General features: G+C 42.5%; 1 protein-coding gene across 1 annotated transcript; it reads left to right on the top strand.

Annotated features, from left to right (window-relative positions):
• Nucleotides 1-9,311: 9,311 nt before the first annotated feature.
• Nucleotides 9,312-19,152, top strand: FRRS1L (ferric chelate reductase 1 like). Its single transcript, XM_061449078.1, has 5 exons — nucleotides 9,312-9,525; nucleotides 11,374-11,458; nucleotides 11,954-12,092; nucleotides 14,491-14,737; nucleotides 15,194-19,152. The coding sequence occupies exons 1-5, from the start codon at nucleotides 9,318-9,320 to the stop codon at nucleotides 15,364-15,366; spliced, it is 852 nt and encodes a 283-aa protein (XP_061305062.1). The 5' UTR covers nucleotides 9,312-9,317; the 3' UTR covers nucleotides 15,367-19,152.
• Nucleotides 19,153-19,385: the final 233 nt, after the last annotated feature.

Genomic DNA, 19,385 nt, shown 5'->3' on the forward strand with positions numbered 1-19,385 from the left:
CAACCTTAACTTTGACCTTCTTGCTGGTCAGAAGCAGGAGTTCCTTGTGTTTTGAGAACTTCCTTTTAACTGAGAATGAAAAGCAAAAATGTCCCATGGATAAAACCAAACAAAAGATCCAAAGTAGCAGTTTTCTGCAAACAAAATTAATATGACTATAGCAAGCACAGTAAGACGTCATGAGTTTGAACAAAATGGAGAATCAACAAGAACTCTGATTCCCTGAAGAAAATAAGAAAAATGAAATATTGCTCTTGACTTTCACTTTGAAAATATTACCAATATTGATACCTTGCTACAAATGAGAGTTCTGGTAAGTTGGAGGTTTTTTGCTTTGTGTTGTTTTAGCAAATGAGTGATTCTAAAAATACTCCAACTACATGCTAGGACATTTAATGGGAAGAAGCACTGTTTACTATGGATGGAAAAAGCTGTGCTGCTTCACAAGCACTAGTGCCACCAGACTCACCGACTCATCTTTGAGGGGCTACCTGGAGCTGGGACTACAGCAGGATCCCACCCCTGCCTGGAAGTTACTATTTTGCCTGGAGGCTGCACAATTAAATCAAGGCCCCTCCTCATCCAGTCAAATATCCCAATCCACCTAGGATATCTCTCCTCAGCGCATGATCCGGGTACAAAAGAGCCAACTAATCTCTCTCGGAGATGCCCAGAAGAGAATGCAGATGGAGGATTTAAAGTGCCTACCTCATGCAGCAAATACCAGCTTAACTGCTTTTTCTGTGTGTGGTTTCAGGGTTTGTGCACGTCTGATGGCTGTACAAAAAGGACCTTGCCCCATTGTGGCCTGAGCTTAGAAAAGCTGCTGAGTGCCGGCACAGTAATACTACGACTGCCTGTGAGGAATGGTAAGAAAGCCTCAACTTAGTGCTCTTTTGCTCTCAGCTGCTACATTTTGAGGGTGTTGACATATGTGAATATTTTACAGTGGCAGGAAGAGGTCTCTGTGGACATGTGGGAGAAGTGGCCATTGGAACAGGTGAGTCTGGATTTCTCTCCAAGTGACAGACTGATGTCTAGATTTCCCACCCCCTGTTTTCTCCCCCTCCCATCTATGAGCACCGTTCAGTAAACGCTTAGAGACTATTTTCCTGTCTCAAATTGGCACAGCAACAGCATCAGAAGAAAACTCAAAAGCATTGATTTAACGACATACTGAAATGGCTTCAGAATTCATAATAGGCTCTCATTTATTTGAAGTAAGGGAAGGGCTTGTTGCACAGCATACACCTTAGGCTGTTGGGAACCTTTCCTCCATGCACATGTTGACTGCCAAATGAAGATAAGCTGCTTAAATACTTGTTCTTTAATTAGGTTTATCCTTGTAAACATCTGTATGAAAAACATTGAAGTAACCTTAGGCTATATTATGTAGCTGCACCGTAGAAACAAGAAAATGTAAGTTTCGTATTACTTATTGCTGGTGTCACATGAAGATCTCAATGAGAAAATCCCAATCATTTATCAACTCTACAATATTTTGGTTAACAGAAACAAGAGATGTGACTCTGGTTAGAGATTCTCTCTCAAGGAGGCAACTCATCCTCTAAATAAGTCAAATATGACAGTTTTATCCCCACACTAACTGGTATAAGTGCTGTAAGTGAATCTGGTATAAGTGGTGAAAGTGAATCCTGGCCATTACACAATGTTCTATTCTGTTCAGTAACACTGTTTTATAAAACATGCCTGTATTCTAGCATCTCTGGGTAAATAACCTACACTGGACTCTGATTTCATTTGTGTTATGGGAATAAACCTGATGTCACTAATGTAAATATCAGTAACAACTTAAGTAAATTAAAATACTAAAAATTTCTCTTTTAATTTCATTTACAAGCATTTCAAAACAATATATCCAAGTTCTCTAAAACTGCTTGCTGTTATGCCATTAGCAGATGTATGGAATCTTTTCTACATCACAGTAAGTTGTTTTATGCTTAGTTCATCCACACAGCCAAGGTTCAAAGACTCTTAATGCAGGTTACGGAGGTTAGCAAAGCCTGCAAAGAGCATAACTCTCCATTTGTGTACCTCTTTGGTACCCAAAGCCTTCAAAATAGCTGACTTTCACTTGTTTTAGAGGTGAATAAGAGAACAAATTATTTTAAAGTCAGTGAAGCCACTTGTGTGCCTGACTGTCATAACGAGCACGGACGTGCCTTTAGATGACGAGGGACACTCGAGAGAAAACCCGTGATTTGCGCTGTGAATTCCCCCACAGTGCCATGTAACTCCCTCTACAGCCCGAAAAGTGACTTTTGCAGACCCACTTTTGCAGTTTTCCAGTCATTTGCGTGTAAGCCTTGCTCAGCCCGTCCCTTCAACACTGATGGTTCCCACACATCACTTTGCGCGTATGCATGCAGGACCGTAAGAGGCAGGGATGCGCCGGGATGGCTCTGGCTCCCCCAGGCCGGCTGCGGGGTGTCACATCTCGGGCTGGGTACCTCAGGAAGGCCCTTTTCCCCCCTGTCCGCCGCTGCGAGCGCGAGCTTCTCAGGCACCGCGCCGCGCTCCGGTGGCTTGGTGCCCCTCGGCGGCGGGCGGCTGCTACTGCCAAACCGGCCGATTCCCGGGAGTGGACGGGGGAGGCAGTGGTGAAGTGTGCACAGGGGCAGAAGGGAGCAGGGGGAAAGAGATATAGGGGGATGCAGGAGTGCAGCCCCGGTCAGCGGCTGGCAGCAGCTTCCCCGGCAGCGTAGGGATGAGTACGGAATGCATCCGGGAGAAACTTGGCTGTTTCTCCCTGCTCTTTTCTCTAGCCTCCCTTGCTCTCCTTCCCCCTTCCTCGAACAACAAGCTGTACTTGTAAGTGTAAGGTAATGCGCCATTGCATTTGAGGGTGAGAGAAATCACCTGCATCCCAAACCCAAGCAGGTGTGCATGAGACATTTGGGGTAAGCAGTGCGGGGGGGGGGCGGGCAGCAAACAGAGCTAGCGTGCTCTGGCCCAAAGCCAGGCTTGAAGCCTGTTCCTGGGGGCTGCCCTTCACCTGGGTTCCAGCATCCCAAGGAGAAAGAGAAAATCCCCCTGATCCAGGCATTTTCCCCTGGTCTATTTGAAGCAAAGCATCCCCTCCTATAGCCTTCACCTGGGAGGGGAGACAAGGCCCAGTTCCTTGACAGAAGCACCTTCACTGCAGAGGGGCAAGCCAGGAGGAGCTGCTCTGCTGATTTCTCCTGCCCATTTACATTTCCCTGGCAGATAAGGGCATCATTTTTCTTATCATTATTCTGTTGTTTCTATTGTCATTATGGTGAGGCACTGGAACAGGTTGCCCAGAGATGTTGCGGATGCCCCATCCCTGGAAGTGTCCAAGGCCAGGCTGGACAGGGCTTTGAGCAACCTGGTCTAGAGAAAGGTGTCCCTGCCTGTCGTCAGGTGTTGGAACTAGATGATTTTTAAGGTCCCCACCAACCAAAAACATTTGATGATTATCATTAACATTATTATAATTATCATTAATATTATTATAATAATCTTAATAATTATTTGGACTCAGAGGTGTCTGAGTTAGGGCTGAGAAAAGTCTGTTTTAGCTGACTGCTTTCCAGAAGGCAAACTTACAGAACTTTTATCATAACTCTTCAGATGAAGTCTCATGAGGGAACAGGGTTTTCTCTTTTTTTTTTTTCCCTTTTATTATTTCTGAGCTCTTAACTAATTAGGATGAAATGACATTGTAACACAAGAAATTAATTGAATTCTGCTAGTACTGCTTAAACTCTTTAAAACATTCTTACCTAAATAAGCTCTCTGCTAATGCGAGCTGAATTTTGCAGCTCTCAGGGCCAATTTTTCCACAAAAGTAAATGGTACTCATGCACAGGGAGGCCTCAATGCAATGCCCTCTATTGTGAGTTCTAATAAAAGGCTGCTCTGTTTTGGCTCCTTATTGGAATAACACTATAAATAACTTCTTTGTAACATGGACTTTTTTTTCAAATGGGAAAAGTTTTGCTCCAGACCCTCCTGGTGCACATTGTGCCACCATCTGGCAGATCCGGCTTTCAGGGTAGCCTCACCTCCCAGCACTGCATTCACACTGAGGAAGCAAAGAGTGCCAAACAGGTAAAAAAAACCCACAATCTTGGAAGGAAAGGCATAAGCTGCCTGATGTAAAGCAACACAAAAATAAAAGCTGCACAGTGTAAGTATACTTTGGGAAGTGTCCATAGTGCTTACTGAAGCAAAAAGTCATGCTGATTTACTGTCTAAGACTGCTGGACTTAGGCTTTAGATTGGTGCATGTTACACTTGTGGAAAAGAGCTTGGAGACATCTCTTATTTTCCTACATTAGATTAATTTTATAGAAAGAGTGCTGTTGTGAGCAGTATTGGCAGCAGAGGCATGATTGCCCTTGGAGCAAGACCAGATACACAGCTCAATGGCAGCAGAAAGATTTACCAGTGCTGAGAAAGAGATGATCTAATGATTTAATGCATTTTTTATTTGGATGGTAACATATTTAGAGTTTATATTTTCTTGCCTTTCTCCAGAAGACCCAAAGCAGTACCATGCCTCCAAAAAGTTCACTCATCTTTGTTGTGAGTAGCTTTCATCTTTTTCCTCCATAGTGTTTTGGGTTTTCTTAGTTTTTACTTTTCTCACATGAGATATTCTTAATGATTTGGCATTTGACATTTTTTCCTTTGTCAATCAGTTTTGCACACAGTGTAAAAGCTCTGTTTGCAGGAAATTCCTAGCATATTTTCTCCCGTATCTTAGTCCAAGTAACTAACACAGGAAGCATGTTTCCATAGAGTCACAGGTAGTTAAATACCGCATGGAATGAATGACTATTAATGAAATCAGGGTGATTTCTCAATTTCTACAATTTTTATTATTGTTTAATAAATGAAAGCCCAAGATAAATTGCTGGTAGATACATTTACCACATTGAACAATATTGTGGTAAGGGTTTGAGAAAACTGTGTATGAATTACAAATTCTGGTTCAGGTTACTGCAGAGTTATTGTAAGAAAACTGCTGTGTCAGTAGTCATTTTGTTACTTGGCACTAGTGGATATGAACTGATTTCTTTTAATACTCATTGATGTGATGGAAATAACCAGGAGCACTAAACTTTAAGGTGCTGTTCTTGAGGTGTGGACATACTGAAGAAGTAGCTGGGAAGAGGCAGGGTGGTATGAACTTAACCAGCTTCAGCTTTTTGGGGTGACCTGGGAACAGCAATAACTTATGAAAAGCTGAGCAAGGAAGTTGAGCCTCTTTTAAGAGGTGAAATCACACTAAATCATGCACAGGAGCAGAAAAGCAACTGGATTGGGCAGGATCCAGCCTAACTGGCCATAGCAGGAGGGGACTGTGATGAATGTGTTTGACATGAGTGGTCCCAAAGGAGGAGTGGGCACAAAAGACATTGTATGAGGGGTTTATGTAGCCTAATGGTCTGCCAACATCACTGGCCATTCCCCACTTCTCTCTTCATTGGTCAGGCCATGCTTTTATGTGACTAGTGAGGTTTTACCCTCTCCCCCACCAGTACAGGAGCTGCAGTCACTCCTGAATAATGCAACCAGAGACTCTGAGACATCATTTTTCCCTTAATGTTATGTAAACTATGGCTTATTCCCAAAGCTTTAATTTTTAGTTCAGATGCCCTGAAAAGAATAAGCCTCCAGGGAAAAGGTGTACTTTGAGAGGCAGAGCCAAGACAAAAGTCAGGATAGGCCTCAAGGGGTGGCTGGGGATAATCCCAGTCTCCAGCCCTAGGAAAACACCTCTAGACTGCTAACACCAGAGAACTGCCCAAGCTAGGGCAATTGATCATGCAAGGAATTTGACTGCTGGATACCCCTGAGGCAGCAGATGATGGTGCAAGAATCAACAGAAATTACTTCATCTCTAATTCACCCAAATCAAGAGGACTCTTGAGAGAAGGACTTTTCATAAGAGCCAGTGGTGATCAGACAAGGGGTAACAGTAAATCTACCCTGCCCCTGAAAGAGGGTAGATTTAAATTAGATATTAGGAAGAAATTATTTACTGTGAGGGTGGTGAGGCACTGAACACTCTGAGGTTGCCCAGAGAAGTGCATGTGCGATCCCTGGAAGTGTTCAAGGTCGTGTTGGATGCATCTTTGAGCAACCTGGTCTAGTGGAAGGTTTCCCTGCCCATGGCAGGGTGGCTGGAAATGGATGATCTTTAAGGTCCCTTCCAAGACAGACCATTCTGTGTCTCTGTGACTTCTGCTGTCAGAGTACGGTAATGCCTTCCAACCCGCTGTTCACACGTGGGATGCATATATTCTAAGAAAGGCATCACCAGCACATGCAAGCTGTGAAATCTGGCATTCAGAAAGTTTAGGTATTTGAGGACTAAGGCTGCTCATGCAACAGCAGTTTGGACTCCTTCTGCTAAAGGGTTTTTGATGGCAGCCTTAATTATTTGATCAGATAAGGATCTTCCCTACAGAACTGCTGTGAACAGTCAGTGCTGTTAGTTGCAGTGTAGCCCTTTCTGTCTGCTGAAAATTGAAGGTACTCATTAGTGCTCCACCAGTTTCAATGTGCGATTGAGATTGTTTCCTGTAAGCAACCCATTTTTGTGATAGGGACAACCTTCAAGCAAACACAGGAAGTTCTACTAAGAAAAAAAAAATGTGTCAGGAGTATTTTAATTTTTAAGGATTTATTAAGAGGGAGGCACAGGCAATGTGGTCAGTCTCTCAGCTATGTCAGTCTCCCATCTTAGGTTGAGAAAGTTGGGGTTGTTGGAGAAGAGAAGGCTGCGTGGAGAACTCATAGCAGCCTTCCGGTATCTGAAGGGGGGCTATAGGGGTGCTGGGAATGGACTATTCATTAGAGACTGTAGTGATAGGACAAGGGGTAACAGGTTCAGACTTAAACAGAGGAAGTTTAGATTGGATATAAGGAAGAAGTTCTTTACTGTGAGGGTGGTGAGGCACTGGAATGGGTTGCCCAAGGAAGCTGTGAATGCTCCATCCCTGGCGGTCTTCAAGGCCAGCTTGGGCGAAGCCATGGGTGACATGGTTTAGTGTGAGGTGTCCCCATAGCAGGGGAGTTTGAACTAGATGATGTTAAGGTCGTTTCCAACCCTAACTATTCTATGATTCTATGAATCTATGTCTTCACCTTAGAAAACCAGCACGGCTCCACTGTAAATCATAGTTATCTTAGCTGTCAGATTCAAACCGATAGGTGTCATGTAGGTACAAACAACTCACAATAAATATCCTAAGTGTTTACTATGACTGCAAAGCACTGCCTGTATTGCAGTGCGCTAGAGCCTTTTTCCAGGGAGGAAAACCAGCATGCAGCTGACAGCTGTTCCCTTGCTGAGCAAATGCTTCTTCACAGGCACTGCCACCCTGGGCTAGCTATTTCAAAAAGGAGACAGGGGGCCTTCATCAGAGTTGATTATTGCCAGAAAGAATAAGCTGCAGCCTTATTTTCCCCTTAGCCTGATTTATAAGGCTTTTTCTATTGCCATTTGTTTGCTTGTTTTCCACTGTCTTGTCAAAGTTTGGCAAGCTCAGCGAGGTGGGAAGAAGGGGCTCATTATTTTGTACTTGAGCTTGGTGTTGCTCTCCCTCCGCTTTTTCCATACACTTCTATAGACAACATTGGAATTGCATGCAATCAGAATTTCTTTTGCAACTTACTTTTTACCTCAGTGTGGCTGTTCCTCTCTTTGCAGGGACAGAGAGCATGCTACTCTGCCAGACTGAAGTGTGGAGATGCGAATAAATGTACTCCACTTGACGGAGCTGAGCACACTGCAGTGTAGCAAGCAACCACTCAGCCCAAGGGAATGAAATTCTCCCTAGCAGCCTAGGTTTTGGGCAGGCACATTGCCCCATCAAAAAGTAACTCAGTTCAGTCATTGATACTAAAAAAGAAAATATTTAAACTGAGGGTTCTTTCAGTTTTCAGAATATTGCTGACTGCTGTGTCTTATCTCTCCCTCCCTCCCCCCTGATGTTTCGCTCAATTTTCTACCGGGCTCTCAGAGGAGGGATTGTAACCATGCAGAACAACATAAAAAAGAAATTATAGTTATAACCGGAAGACCAACCCAAACCCAAGAGAAAAGCCATTCTGGTGAAGATGGGGGATGAAATGTCACTTTTCCAGCATCATCCCATAGATACCACAGCACAGCAAGAACACAAACCTATCCTTAATGCTCTGCTGCAAATCCAGTGTCAATTACAAAAGTCCAAGCAAGCTTAGGGAGCCCAAGAAGGGGTTTCCTTCACTTCTGCCAGGTTTTCAGCATATCTGCATTGCTGTGGTTACATTGCATAAAATACAAAAGCAAGAACGCGCCACCAGATAGCAAATGCTCACTAGCATGGGGTTTTACCTGAAACGAATGGTAAGTTGCGCTGTGCCTCCAGTCCCATCTCAGAAGTCATTAAAAATAAAGAGATGGGAGACATTCGCCCAGCAATTACGAAGCAGGGTTTGCCACGTCCTCTTGAAGCTCATGTTGAGACATTTTGGTGAATTGAGGCCATGGGGGTGGCTGTGGAGGGCCTGTGCAGCCCTTGGGAGATGTGCACAAGCCTGGGGGAGGGAGAAGGCATCTCAATGGCGGCTTGCTGCGAGGTGGGCTGTGAGCTGTGGTCTATGGGGGTGAGCTATGGGGTGTGAGCTGTGGACTGTGAGATATGGGCTGTGAACTGCGGGCTGTAGCTGTGGACTACAGCTGTGAGCTGTGGGCTGTGAACTGTGAACTGTGTGTTATGGGCTGTGGGCTGTGAGCTGTGACCTGTGAGCTATGGGCTATGGGGTGTGAGCTGTGGGCTGTGAGCTATGGGCTGTGAACTGTGGGCTACAGCCTGTGAGCTGCGGGGTGTGAGCTGTAACCTGTGAGCTGTGGGCTGTGAGCTGTATCTGTGGGCTGTCAGCTGTGGGGTGGTCCCTGCGTGGGGCTAGGGCCGGGGGTCGCGGGAAGCCGCAAGCGGGGCAGGCCACCGCGCATCCCTTTGGCGGTGGTCCCAGCGGGAGGGCTCAGTGCTGCCACGGCTCTGCCCGGGACGGGGCTGGGGACGACCCTCACCACAGCCCCCACGCACTGCTCCCCTACCTCATCCCCAAACACCCTCCCGCTCCGTCCCCTCTCGCACCCCGCAGTCCCTCCGGCACCGCCCGTCCCCGGGGCCGGCTCCCCGCGCCGCCTCCCCCGCTCCTCTCCACTCCACTCCGCTCCGCCGCCGGCAGCCGCGCAGCAGCCCCCGGGCGGCCGCGCAGGAAGCTCGCTCGGCCGTCGCCTCCCCGCCGCCGTCGCCGCCGCCGCCGCCATGGCGGTGCGGAGCCGCGGCGCTTGGCGGCGGCTGTTGCTGCTGCTGCTCCTGGCCGGCTCTGCCGCCAGCCCGGCGGAGGAGGGCGGCGGGCGGCGGGAGGCGGGCGGCGGGGAGCACGGCGAGGAGGCGGCGCGGTCTCATCACGACTCCTCGTACGGCACCTTCGCCAGCGAGTTCTACGACCTGCGCTACCTCTCCGAAGAAGGTGCGGCGGGCGGGGGCAGGCGGCGGGCGGGCGAGCCCGGCGCGGGGAGGGAAGGCCGGGCTGGGGCGAGTAGTGGTGGCGGCACGTTGTTCAGCACGAAGGCCAGCGCCCGCCGCCATCTTCCGCCCGGTCGGCCGTCAGCCCTGCCGCTCGGGCACCGGGTCCAAGAACGGCACCGGAGGGCAGACCTGGGTGCCTTACCCTACGGCCGGGTCCTCCGCAGGGCTAGTGGCTCGCTCCCCGCTGGGCTGCGGCGCAGCGGCACCCCCGGGCCCAGGCATCTTGTCTCCCCGGGCGGGTGCTGGGCAGTTCAGGCCGGGCGGCAGAGCCGCGGGCTGCGGGGCTGTGGCAGGAGCACGGGAGGCGGCCCGGGACTGGGGTCTGGATGCCGGCGACTGGGGGCCAGGCTCTTTCTGCTTTCCTCTGTGCGGGGCCAGCCGGCAAGGTCTCGCCTTTCGGGGTGCAAACCCCCTCCTGAAAAGCTTTCCGGGCTGCTTAGCTGAGAGGAGTCCTGGGTTCTGTGGGTTCAGAATGCTGTGTGATGTCCTGAGTGACAGCAAACGCGGTAGTCGTGGGTTTTGCGGTGGGTTTCTTTTGAATTTGCAAATGGCAGAGTCCTAAAACTCCGGTTTTGTGGCTGTGCTGCACTGAAAACCAATTGTTCAGTGTATCTGACAAAGAAGTGAGAGGGTAAAATGTCCCGTGGCTATGCTTTCAGTAATGCTCTGCTACAGGCTGCTGCAAAATTTTGACAACTTAATATATTTATGCTGCATAATTTTCCCAGGCCCCTGATGCAGTTCATGGAGGCTGTAATTTACAGCATACTTTCTGTCTCCATTGGCATTGTCAGAAATCTAGGAAAGTGAATCAAGGCTCCCAAATGCCTAAACCTGTCGTTTAAATGTTTGTTTGTAGATGCTGTAGCTAACCACAGTATTTATTCCCTATTTAGTGAAACACTTTCAGAGGACTTTCTAGTTTCACAACTAGGATTTTCGTTTTCAGTTGGCTAAGTAAAAGAACATCCTGTTAAAATACCTGTGTTCATGCAACAGACAACCTTCTACAGGCCAAGACAGAAAAGGTCTGTTTGCAAATGTTCAACGCTTTCTCTTTGGCCTGCTATTATACATCAGACAGGGGATTGCTTGGAATCATAGCTCTGATTGTCTGTTTTTTCTGGGTCTTCCTTCACAAGCAATGGCAGGCAATTCCCAGTTTTGATACTCCTTTACCTTTTATTGCAGTGTGTGTTTGATTTTACTTCCTAGTGGAAGATGTGCTGTAAGGTCATTTCAGTATCCATTCCTACAGGTCTGACTCTGGTCCCTTGCATTTATACTTAATACTGTCATTTTATGGCTAAGGCCTCAGATTGAGTGCCATTATGGATTTCCTAGGGGGACTTAATGATCTTGGTGATCTTAAAGGTCTGCTTTTGGTTGGACTTGGAGATCTTAAAGGTCTTTTACAGCCTAGTTGATTCTATGATTCAATGACTAAGAGTGCACAAAAAGCAAATTGGAGATCTCTCATTGTTAGTTGACTGCCCTACTCTGTTTCTGCTTCCTTAACTGTAGCAAAGCCATGCTCTAGCATCCTTGTCCCTTCTTGACAAATGTAGGAAATCTGAGAAAAATTTTTATTTTCAGTTATCAGTGTTACTTTGGTACCTGGATCCAGGGCCATCTGAGCTAAGGACTGTGCATGTGACAAAATGGTCCCTCATCTGAACAGTTCAGTGTTCAGCAGACAAAGTAAATGCTGTTGAAAGCCTTTCTCTTTAGTATTATTACTTTTTGTTCCTTTCATTTTATTTAGCAATGATTTATTCTGATTATGCAGGTTACCCTTTCCCTACTGCTCCTCCTGTGGATCCATTTGCAAAGATCAGAGTAGATGACTGTGGAAAAACCAAGGGATGCTTCAGGTCAGTCTGAGATTCTATGATCAGAGTGCGGATACCTTAATGTGTGCAAATGCTGACCGATTGCATTGGAGACTTTGGTAAATGTTCCATCTTAATTTTAATAAATGTTTATTACTTAAGAGCATATTTTGTAGAAATAGACGATATTATTTGAGGAAACTCTATTATTTAAGGATATACATCATACTTATGGACCTACAGCTGTTACATGTTTCTTGTGTTTTCATGAAGCACTTACAAAACTGGGGCTAGGAAGGTCAACAGAGTAATAGAGCCTGTAACTAATGGCTTGCCATGCTGTTTAAATACTACACAGTCTTACAATAAAGGAGTAAAAATTGCAAACAATTAATGGTACTTTGTGTTTAGCATAATATAACATATTTTACTGCCATTATACCAGAATGCATTCTTTTATTTTCTTACACAAGTGTAATTAAATTGCATAGCAGAAAATTGTGAGGAAAAGTGACATGTATTTCCAATTCTGTTTAGGTATGGTAAACCTGGATGCAATGCGGAGACTTGTGACTACTTTCTAAGTTACCGTAGAATAGGAGCTGATGTTGAATTTGAGTTGAGTGCTGATACTGATGGCTGGGTGGCGGTGGGATTTTCTTCAGACAAGAAAATGGTAAGACGCGTACAGTTCTTGCTGTTGACAGTGTGCATGCTTTTATTTGCTAGGATATAAATGGTTTTTATTTGATCTGTTAGAAACAGAGCATATAAAGAAAAATAGACTTACTGAAAACAAAGCACTGTTTGGTAGACACCCTGGGAGCAGAAGCCAGGCCTACTGCTTCCCAGAAAATTGCCACATGCTTCCTAAAATGTCCTTTCCCTCTTCTCTGAGAAGTACAACATTCAGTAGTGCTGCTCAGTATTTCAGTTCAGCTCTGGATGTCTGAATGTTACTAGATTTTTACCTTTTTATTAGAAAAGTCCCCAGGGATAAACTATTTCATGTGGAAATAACCTGTCCTGCTTTATATCAGTGTTACTTGGACAAAAGGCACATCAGAAACTAAATAGCAAATAATTTTGTTCTTCAGTACATCAGGGGACTTTCAGTGGTATAAATGTGACTTTTGCTTGTTAAGCTCTGGAAAAATAATTTTGTTTCTTTGTTTTTTTTTGTTTCTTTTGTTTACCTGTGTGTTGTTCCAGGGAAGCTACAAATGTGTCACAAAATGATTCCTGCTAATTTAAACATAGGTACTCTAGAAAACAGTCTTGTTAAAATCTCTTTTGTCTCTCCTGAATTTTATGTGGTTTGGTTTTATGCTTATTCCTGTACTTACTTGGTCATTCAAAAGCTTCACTTTTCTTTGTGTTTCAGTAAGCAAAACAGAAGCTTGTACTGTCTGAACTTTAACAATGTGAGCAATAGACAACTTAGGCAAAGATGTTTTGTCTATGATCCTTGGTAAAATATTTAGAATTAAAATGCAGTTCATAATGTAGGTGCTCGTATACAGAAACACTACTGAGTATATAAAACAATATTGAGTCTATGTCCTAAATCACAAGTCAGAGGACAGGACTGTTTCTTGCACAGTTGTAAGCAGTAGTCAGAAAAACACTGTGAGGGCAGGTGCTTTTCAGTCCTTACAATATATGTTTTATTATGAGACTGTAAATAAGCAAAATAAAGGTAGAAGTCTATTGTGTCATGAAGAACGATTCATGTCGCAAGAAGCAGTTCATGTTTTTAATGTCGTGAGGAACAGTTTTACAGCCAAATTTTGGGAAGATTTCAGATGCCTGGAAATGCAAGTACACAACAGGGTTTTCAAAGCAGCTCAACACCTTTAAGTATTTTTCCCCATGCCATCAGAGATTGTGTAACCAGTTTGTAACTGATAACACCTGCAGCAGATCCAGGTTCTCACTGCCTGCATCTCACCAGCCACTTGGAAAGCAGGTATTTCTTTTGTCCCAGACACAACAACCAGTATGTTAAGTCTCAGCTTCTGGTAAGAAGAATAAAGTAAGTGTAAAGTAAAAGGTTTTGCTTCCAAATTTGCTGCCTATGTGGTCTAATGCCCATCAGTCAGCTGGACTAAAACAACTAGCATCTGTCTTCCTGTCTTTTCGCCCTGATGACTTCATCCTTTTTCATAATTTCCAGGATGGTTTGGTATCCTCGGATGTGCAGGCTTTAATGGTAAAATGACACTGGGTCAAAAGCTGTGGGAAGTGGGCTGTGCTTTGGAGGCCCTAATCAAAATGGTGTGGCCTGGATAGCTACAGGAATTCAGGAAAAAAAACCTATTTTGTGTCCTTAATAGATTTATTTCTTCGTCTCAGATAACGTTATGCTTTTCCACTTGCAGGATTTTGTGCCCAGGCAGGATTTTGTAATGTCATTCTGTTAGCTGAGATTCAGAATACTTTTTTCTTGCCTTTTAGTTTTGTTTTTTTTTTTTTTTTCCTATTGAAAACAGATTTATTTTTTCCTCTTTGTACTTAAGAATGAAGGATTTGTGCTCAGATGTATAAAGCTTAAACCTGAGAAAGTTATGGAGGGTAAGGATAGGCTCCAGACAGAAGCTAGAAAGATTGAGGTGCAGAAAATGTTTGAGCATGTGTTTTAACTAGTTGTCCCCTTTTTCCTTCACTTTTGGCACATCTTTCACAAATCCACATAGAAATATTCCCAAATTGATGAAATACACCCTTTTCCTCTCCTTTCCCGATACAAAAGAACTGAGAGATGATCACACTAGCAAGCATCATATGTATCATCAGCATGACACATTAGAAAGATTAATATTGGAGAAGTAGGGTCTGTATTTAATATGGCACTGATACCTGGATAGTAAGGGTAAGTAAGTATTACTATTCACTTTGCGTCTTTCAATCTGACCAAAGACCCATGGTTAAGGAAACAAGTATTGGTGTAATATAACTTAGAGGGAATGAGAGCCCCAGGTCTTGATGAGTTTTAAATAATTAAAATTATGTATGTATATGAGGAAATGCTTTGTGACACTTCTGTTTTTCTTCTACCAATACGTACCATGTAGGGAGGAGATGATGTCATGGCTTGTGTTCATGATGATAATGGAAGAGTCCGAATACAGCACTTCTATAATGTCGGTCAGTGGGCTAAAGAAATCCAGAGGAATCCTGCTAGAGATGAAGAAGGGGTTTTTGAAAACAATCGTGTGACATGTCGATTCAAGCGTCCGGTGTATGTTCCCCGAGAGGAAACCATTGTAGATCTGCACTTGAGTTGGTACTATCTGTTTGCTTGGGGTCCAGCAATTCAAGGTAAGTTGATTTCTGTGTTACTGGCAGCACTGAGGTGCCAAAACTGATAAATGTCTTTTAGTTACATTATTCTTACTAGATCCCCTTTTTGTTAATGAACTAAAATTCTGGCACCATGAGGCTTGAAAATAGATAAAAAGGAAGACAAGGTAAGTAACAGAGTCCTACCTGTCATGTTTTCTTGACTATATAGTTATTACCCCCATTCCCCAAAGCTAAATTTAAAAGAACTTCATAACTAGAAATTCTGAATTCCTTTGAACGATGTTTATCGTTTAGTTGAATTTCATTTGTTTTATTCAGATGTTTAATTTCTGAAAACATATAAATGACCCAGCTCACTGTAATATTGCATGCTTTGGGTTTGAGAATTACTTGGCTGTCTACCTGTTTCTTTGTTAGAGTTATAGAAAAAATGCATCTGATGTTATTTCTTTCTGCCCTTACCTGTTAAAGGTTCTATAACCCGTCATGATATAGACTCACCACCTGTATCAGAGCACGTTGTCAGTATTTACAAGTATGAAGATATTTTCATGCCATCAGCTGCCTATCAGACCTTCTCTTCTCCATTCTGCTTGCTCCTCATTGTTGCACTGACCTTTTATTTATTGATGGGAACTCCATGACTGATGGAAAACAGCAAGAATTTGTCAGTGGAAGTTTCTCAGGATGGACGGCTATATGGATGGACAATGCATTTTTCTATTGGAATTTATATCACACCACCATCCTCATCTAGCTGCTTTTGAACATAGTTAGCTTCTCAGAAGAATGAAATAACCATCTCCTTTGAGTGGCAAAGTGGTGACAAATAATTTAAGAATAATCAGTGAACACATAGGAGAATATTTTCAGTGTTGTGACTACTTGCTTAAAGAAAAGGAGACTTGTGAAATCAATGTGCGTGTGTGTATGTGTGCTTGGGAGGGGTGTCTGTATGCGTGTTTAGGAGAATTTAGTGATGGACATCTTATCACATAACAAAATTGCCATCCAAATTGCTCCCAAAAGCGAATTTGGGAAAACCTTATAATGCTATTTGGTACTTCTGGAGCAGACAGCACAACTCCAAATGCGTTTTCCGAACCTGAGATCTGAATACCGACACATCAGTATAAAACTTGCCCTTCAGTAATGGACAGTTCTCCCAGGTGCTTTTTATATCTGTCAAGGTTCACGTGACCTGGTACTTTACAAAACTAAACTTGCATAATCAAGCATTAACATGATATTTTTCAATGGAAAAAAGGTGACGAATGTCTTTCTTTATTATAATAGTGTTTAAACAGCCTTCTTGAAAGAAATGGCTACTTCTTTTCTGAGTGATATAAAGTTATTTAAACAAGGGGAAGGGAGAATACAGTAATGAAAATTTTCCACACCTAGGCGAACCACCTGTAAAACACACAGAATATAGAAGTTCCCCACAAGCCATAGATTAAATCCCAATAGATTAAATCAATTTTTCTCTTTTTATGAAAAAAACCCAAACAAAACCAAACAGTGATTTTGCTGACATGTAAATATGTTTTTAAGCAGTCATGTAATAGTATGAAGAAATCTGTTTTTCTGTGTTGTATGCCTGTATATCCTGTTCATGTTAAGGTTGAATATGAGCAGCTGGTGTTAACTTACATAGAAATGGAAATAAAATTGTGATTATTCATAAGGAAAGATAGGGATTAATAAGAAGAGCAGTAGCTTTAGTTTCACCAAACCATTGCTAAGATGTAGTTACTATGGAAAAAGGTGAGGTAAAGAGGAAATACATTAGATTTTTTTATCACTAATAAGTATTATGAAGATGAATGCTAAATATTATGAAGGTGAATGCTAAATGTAATTATGAGCCACAGAATGTTATGAAAAACTCTGAGTTCTTGTGGAGACTTTCTGGTTTTCACCTAATAGGAAGTGTATGACACATCTACATGTAGCAGTCAAATATGTTTAAAGTTGTTCATTCACTTCCCAACTTGCATTAAATTCTATTTAAATAGAATTAAAATTTAAATTGTGCCAAAGTTCTAATGAATATGGTACGCCCAAGGACTCTGCGACATAGAATCTGGTACAGTATGTGATGGACCTCCTTTCTATTATCATTGCTGCATACAGTGTAAAAAAATTAACTAGCTTTGCTGGGCTTGCATCATTATTCACAGACTGAAGTTTGTAGACTAACATTTTTTTAGACTCAGCATTCTTCAAACCTATGCTTAAAGTATATAAATTCAATTGAAAATGAATTTATCTCCATCACAAACACTTTATTCCATTTTCAGAAGAAAGATTGCCTAGCAATACCTACTTACATTGATGTCTTTAAGGATTTGTTCATTTAAAATTACTGGACTAGAGTTTAGGAGAGGGAAGAAAAAATCGGAATGAAGTGAATTTTACAAGTAAATGTAATAGCTTTATTTAGTATAAATTACTTCTCTCAAGTAGGATAACATGCTTGTCGTCTGATGAAATCTGTAGCAGAGACAATAAGGAAGGTCTACTTTGGTCCATGATGGCTGTAAACTTTAGCCTTAAGTCTGGCTGAAGCAGATAGCTGAAGCCTCGATAAAGAGTTTTATATTCAGCAACCAGGTAAAGTGAAGAAATTACTAGGGCAAATTCCTTCTCCTTTGTGCTAATTTGTAGACAGCTGAGATAACTGTGATCTCTGAGAAGGAACTGAACTATTTAAAGTAGCCTCAGGGTTTCTTTAGTTTATGGCCTTGTATTTACTATTTTAATGTCAGGCATTTACCTGATTACCCACTAAAGGGCTAATCTAATAACTGTAAGGTACTGAAACAGGATAGAAACCCATTTTGGTTCCTCTTTTCTTTAATACAGTGATGGATTTAGGATAACCTGATTGGACCTGAGTGCAGAGGTACATTAATGATGACAATGCTAACAGCAAGATACATGTGCAACACCCATAGAACTGCTTTCCGCTTACATGGAGTCAGACATGGTTAAAGTTCAGGCTCTAAATCAACAGTGAATTCAGAGCAGAGACAGAGCTGCTTAAGGATATGTCTGCTGCAATGTAAAAATTATACTGTCTTCAGTTGTATCGGTGTTCTAAAGTAGAGCAGAAGATACATTTGCTTGTTTGGGTTTTTTTCCTTTTTCCGTTTACTTGTCAGTGTCTGTCTGGTGGTTTTGTCATCATTTTTCTGTTGAAGTATTATGAAAAATGTGCATTTCTCTAAAAACTTTCACCCAAGCTTTGAAGTACTTAATTAGCACCAATTAAGTATTTATAATCAAATGGATGGAAATAAAATGCCACAACAAGCAGCAAAACACTTTATTTGGCATTTCAGCTGATGGTTGAGTTTAGAACTGAGTTTCTGAGAGTTGATCTTCCGAGTAGGAAAAGCAGGAATATGATATTCAAGTTGATAAATGAAGAAGGTAGAAATTTCTAGTTCAGAAAAAGTATGAAAAGAAAAAGGCATACAAGAAATGAAAAGGTTTTAACTCAGTACTATTTAATTTTGTATGATATTTGTTAAGTCTTGAGTGGGCATAGTAACATCATGGAAGGTGTTTTGGTTTTCATATGTTTGGGTGGATTTTTTTCTTTTCAGTATTGAAACCCAGGATTTGTCTCTGTTATAGAAAGTTACTATAAAGTAACTTCCCTAAAAGTAATTTTGACGTGATTATTACATTTCAAATATTTTTTTGTTTTTTCTAATTAACAGTTACCAATATAAAGTAGAGGGAAAGGCCACTTCTGGAAAAGGAGGCAGACGTTTCCTTCTCCAAATCAAATAGGTTTTAGGTTTTTTATGGTGACTACTAGCAAGCAGCTGTTAAGCGCTTTAGCAATATGCTCTTTTTATTTTGAGGATTACTTGCTGCAGGGTGACCTAATACAGAAGCATAGAGTTTTGAAAGTGCATATTTAGAGTATGGTGTCCTTTTGAAACTCACTTTTGATTATTAATAAGAAAGACAATACTGGCGATGACCACAAGATATTAATTAACATCCTCTTAATAGGTTCTTTCCATGCACAGCTAAATTCAGTTGTGCCCATTGCTTGTTACATTAACTGTATTATCATCCTCTGCTCGCTCTGTCCATCTTGTCTAGAATGTTTTATACTTAAAGTCTGTACATTACTTGGAGCTGAAATTAGGTGCTTATATTTGTGACAGTGCCTATTGCAAAGGGACCTTGTATTTTGACTGTAGTGTCTAACTGGTACCCTGCTACAAATACTAAGCTAGGCCTGAAATTACATTGATAAGTAGGATAGGAAAGAAAGAATAATAAGTGGAGAGGTCAGGCTTTCAGAAAGTAATTTTTTTCTTTGCTGCAATCAAATAACTGTGTGCAATTTTATGTATAGGTGAGATACTCCTAGACACTATTTGATCCCCTGCTTTTTTCCACCCGTTTGCCCTAGCCCCCCAAATAAAAAAAAAAAAGCCTGATAATGGTTTGATTTGATTTTATAGCTGATTTGATAATGTCATTGGATACAGGGTGATGCTTGCTTCAAAATTCCATTGCTGTAAAGGGAGTGCTCTGGTTTTGAAAGGGAACATACTGAGATAAGTTTGAAATCTCTATGTGGCCTTCTTGTCCCTTCTGATTAGCTTTGCATCACTTGGATAGAAAGAAAATA

This window comes from Pezoporus flaviventris, unplaced genomic scaffold (genome assembly GCF_033815535.1).
Source record: "Pezoporus flaviventris isolate CSIRO_AGI_PZ_B2104156 unplaced genomic scaffold, CSIRO_AGI_Pfla_v1 ptg000007l, whole genome shotgun sequence".
Taxonomy (NCBI): Eukaryota; Metazoa; Chordata; class Aves; order Psittaciformes; family Psittacidae; genus Pezoporus; species Pezoporus flaviventris.

Bases quoted from the DNA above. Each gene is read 5' to 3' on its own strand.
- FRRS1L (XM_061449078.1), top strand. From the start codon at position 9,318: ATGGCGGTGCGGAGCCGCGGCGCTTGGCGGCGGCTGTTGCTGCTGCTG. The intron at 9,526-11,373 runs GTGCGGCGGGCG...CTGATTATGCAG, and splicing joins GCGCTACCTCTCCGAAGAAG to GTTACCCTTTCCCTACTGCT. The intron at 14,738-15,193 runs GTAAGTTGATTT...TACCTGTTAAAG, and splicing joins TTGGGGTCCAGCAATTCAAG to GTTCTATAACCCGTCATGAT.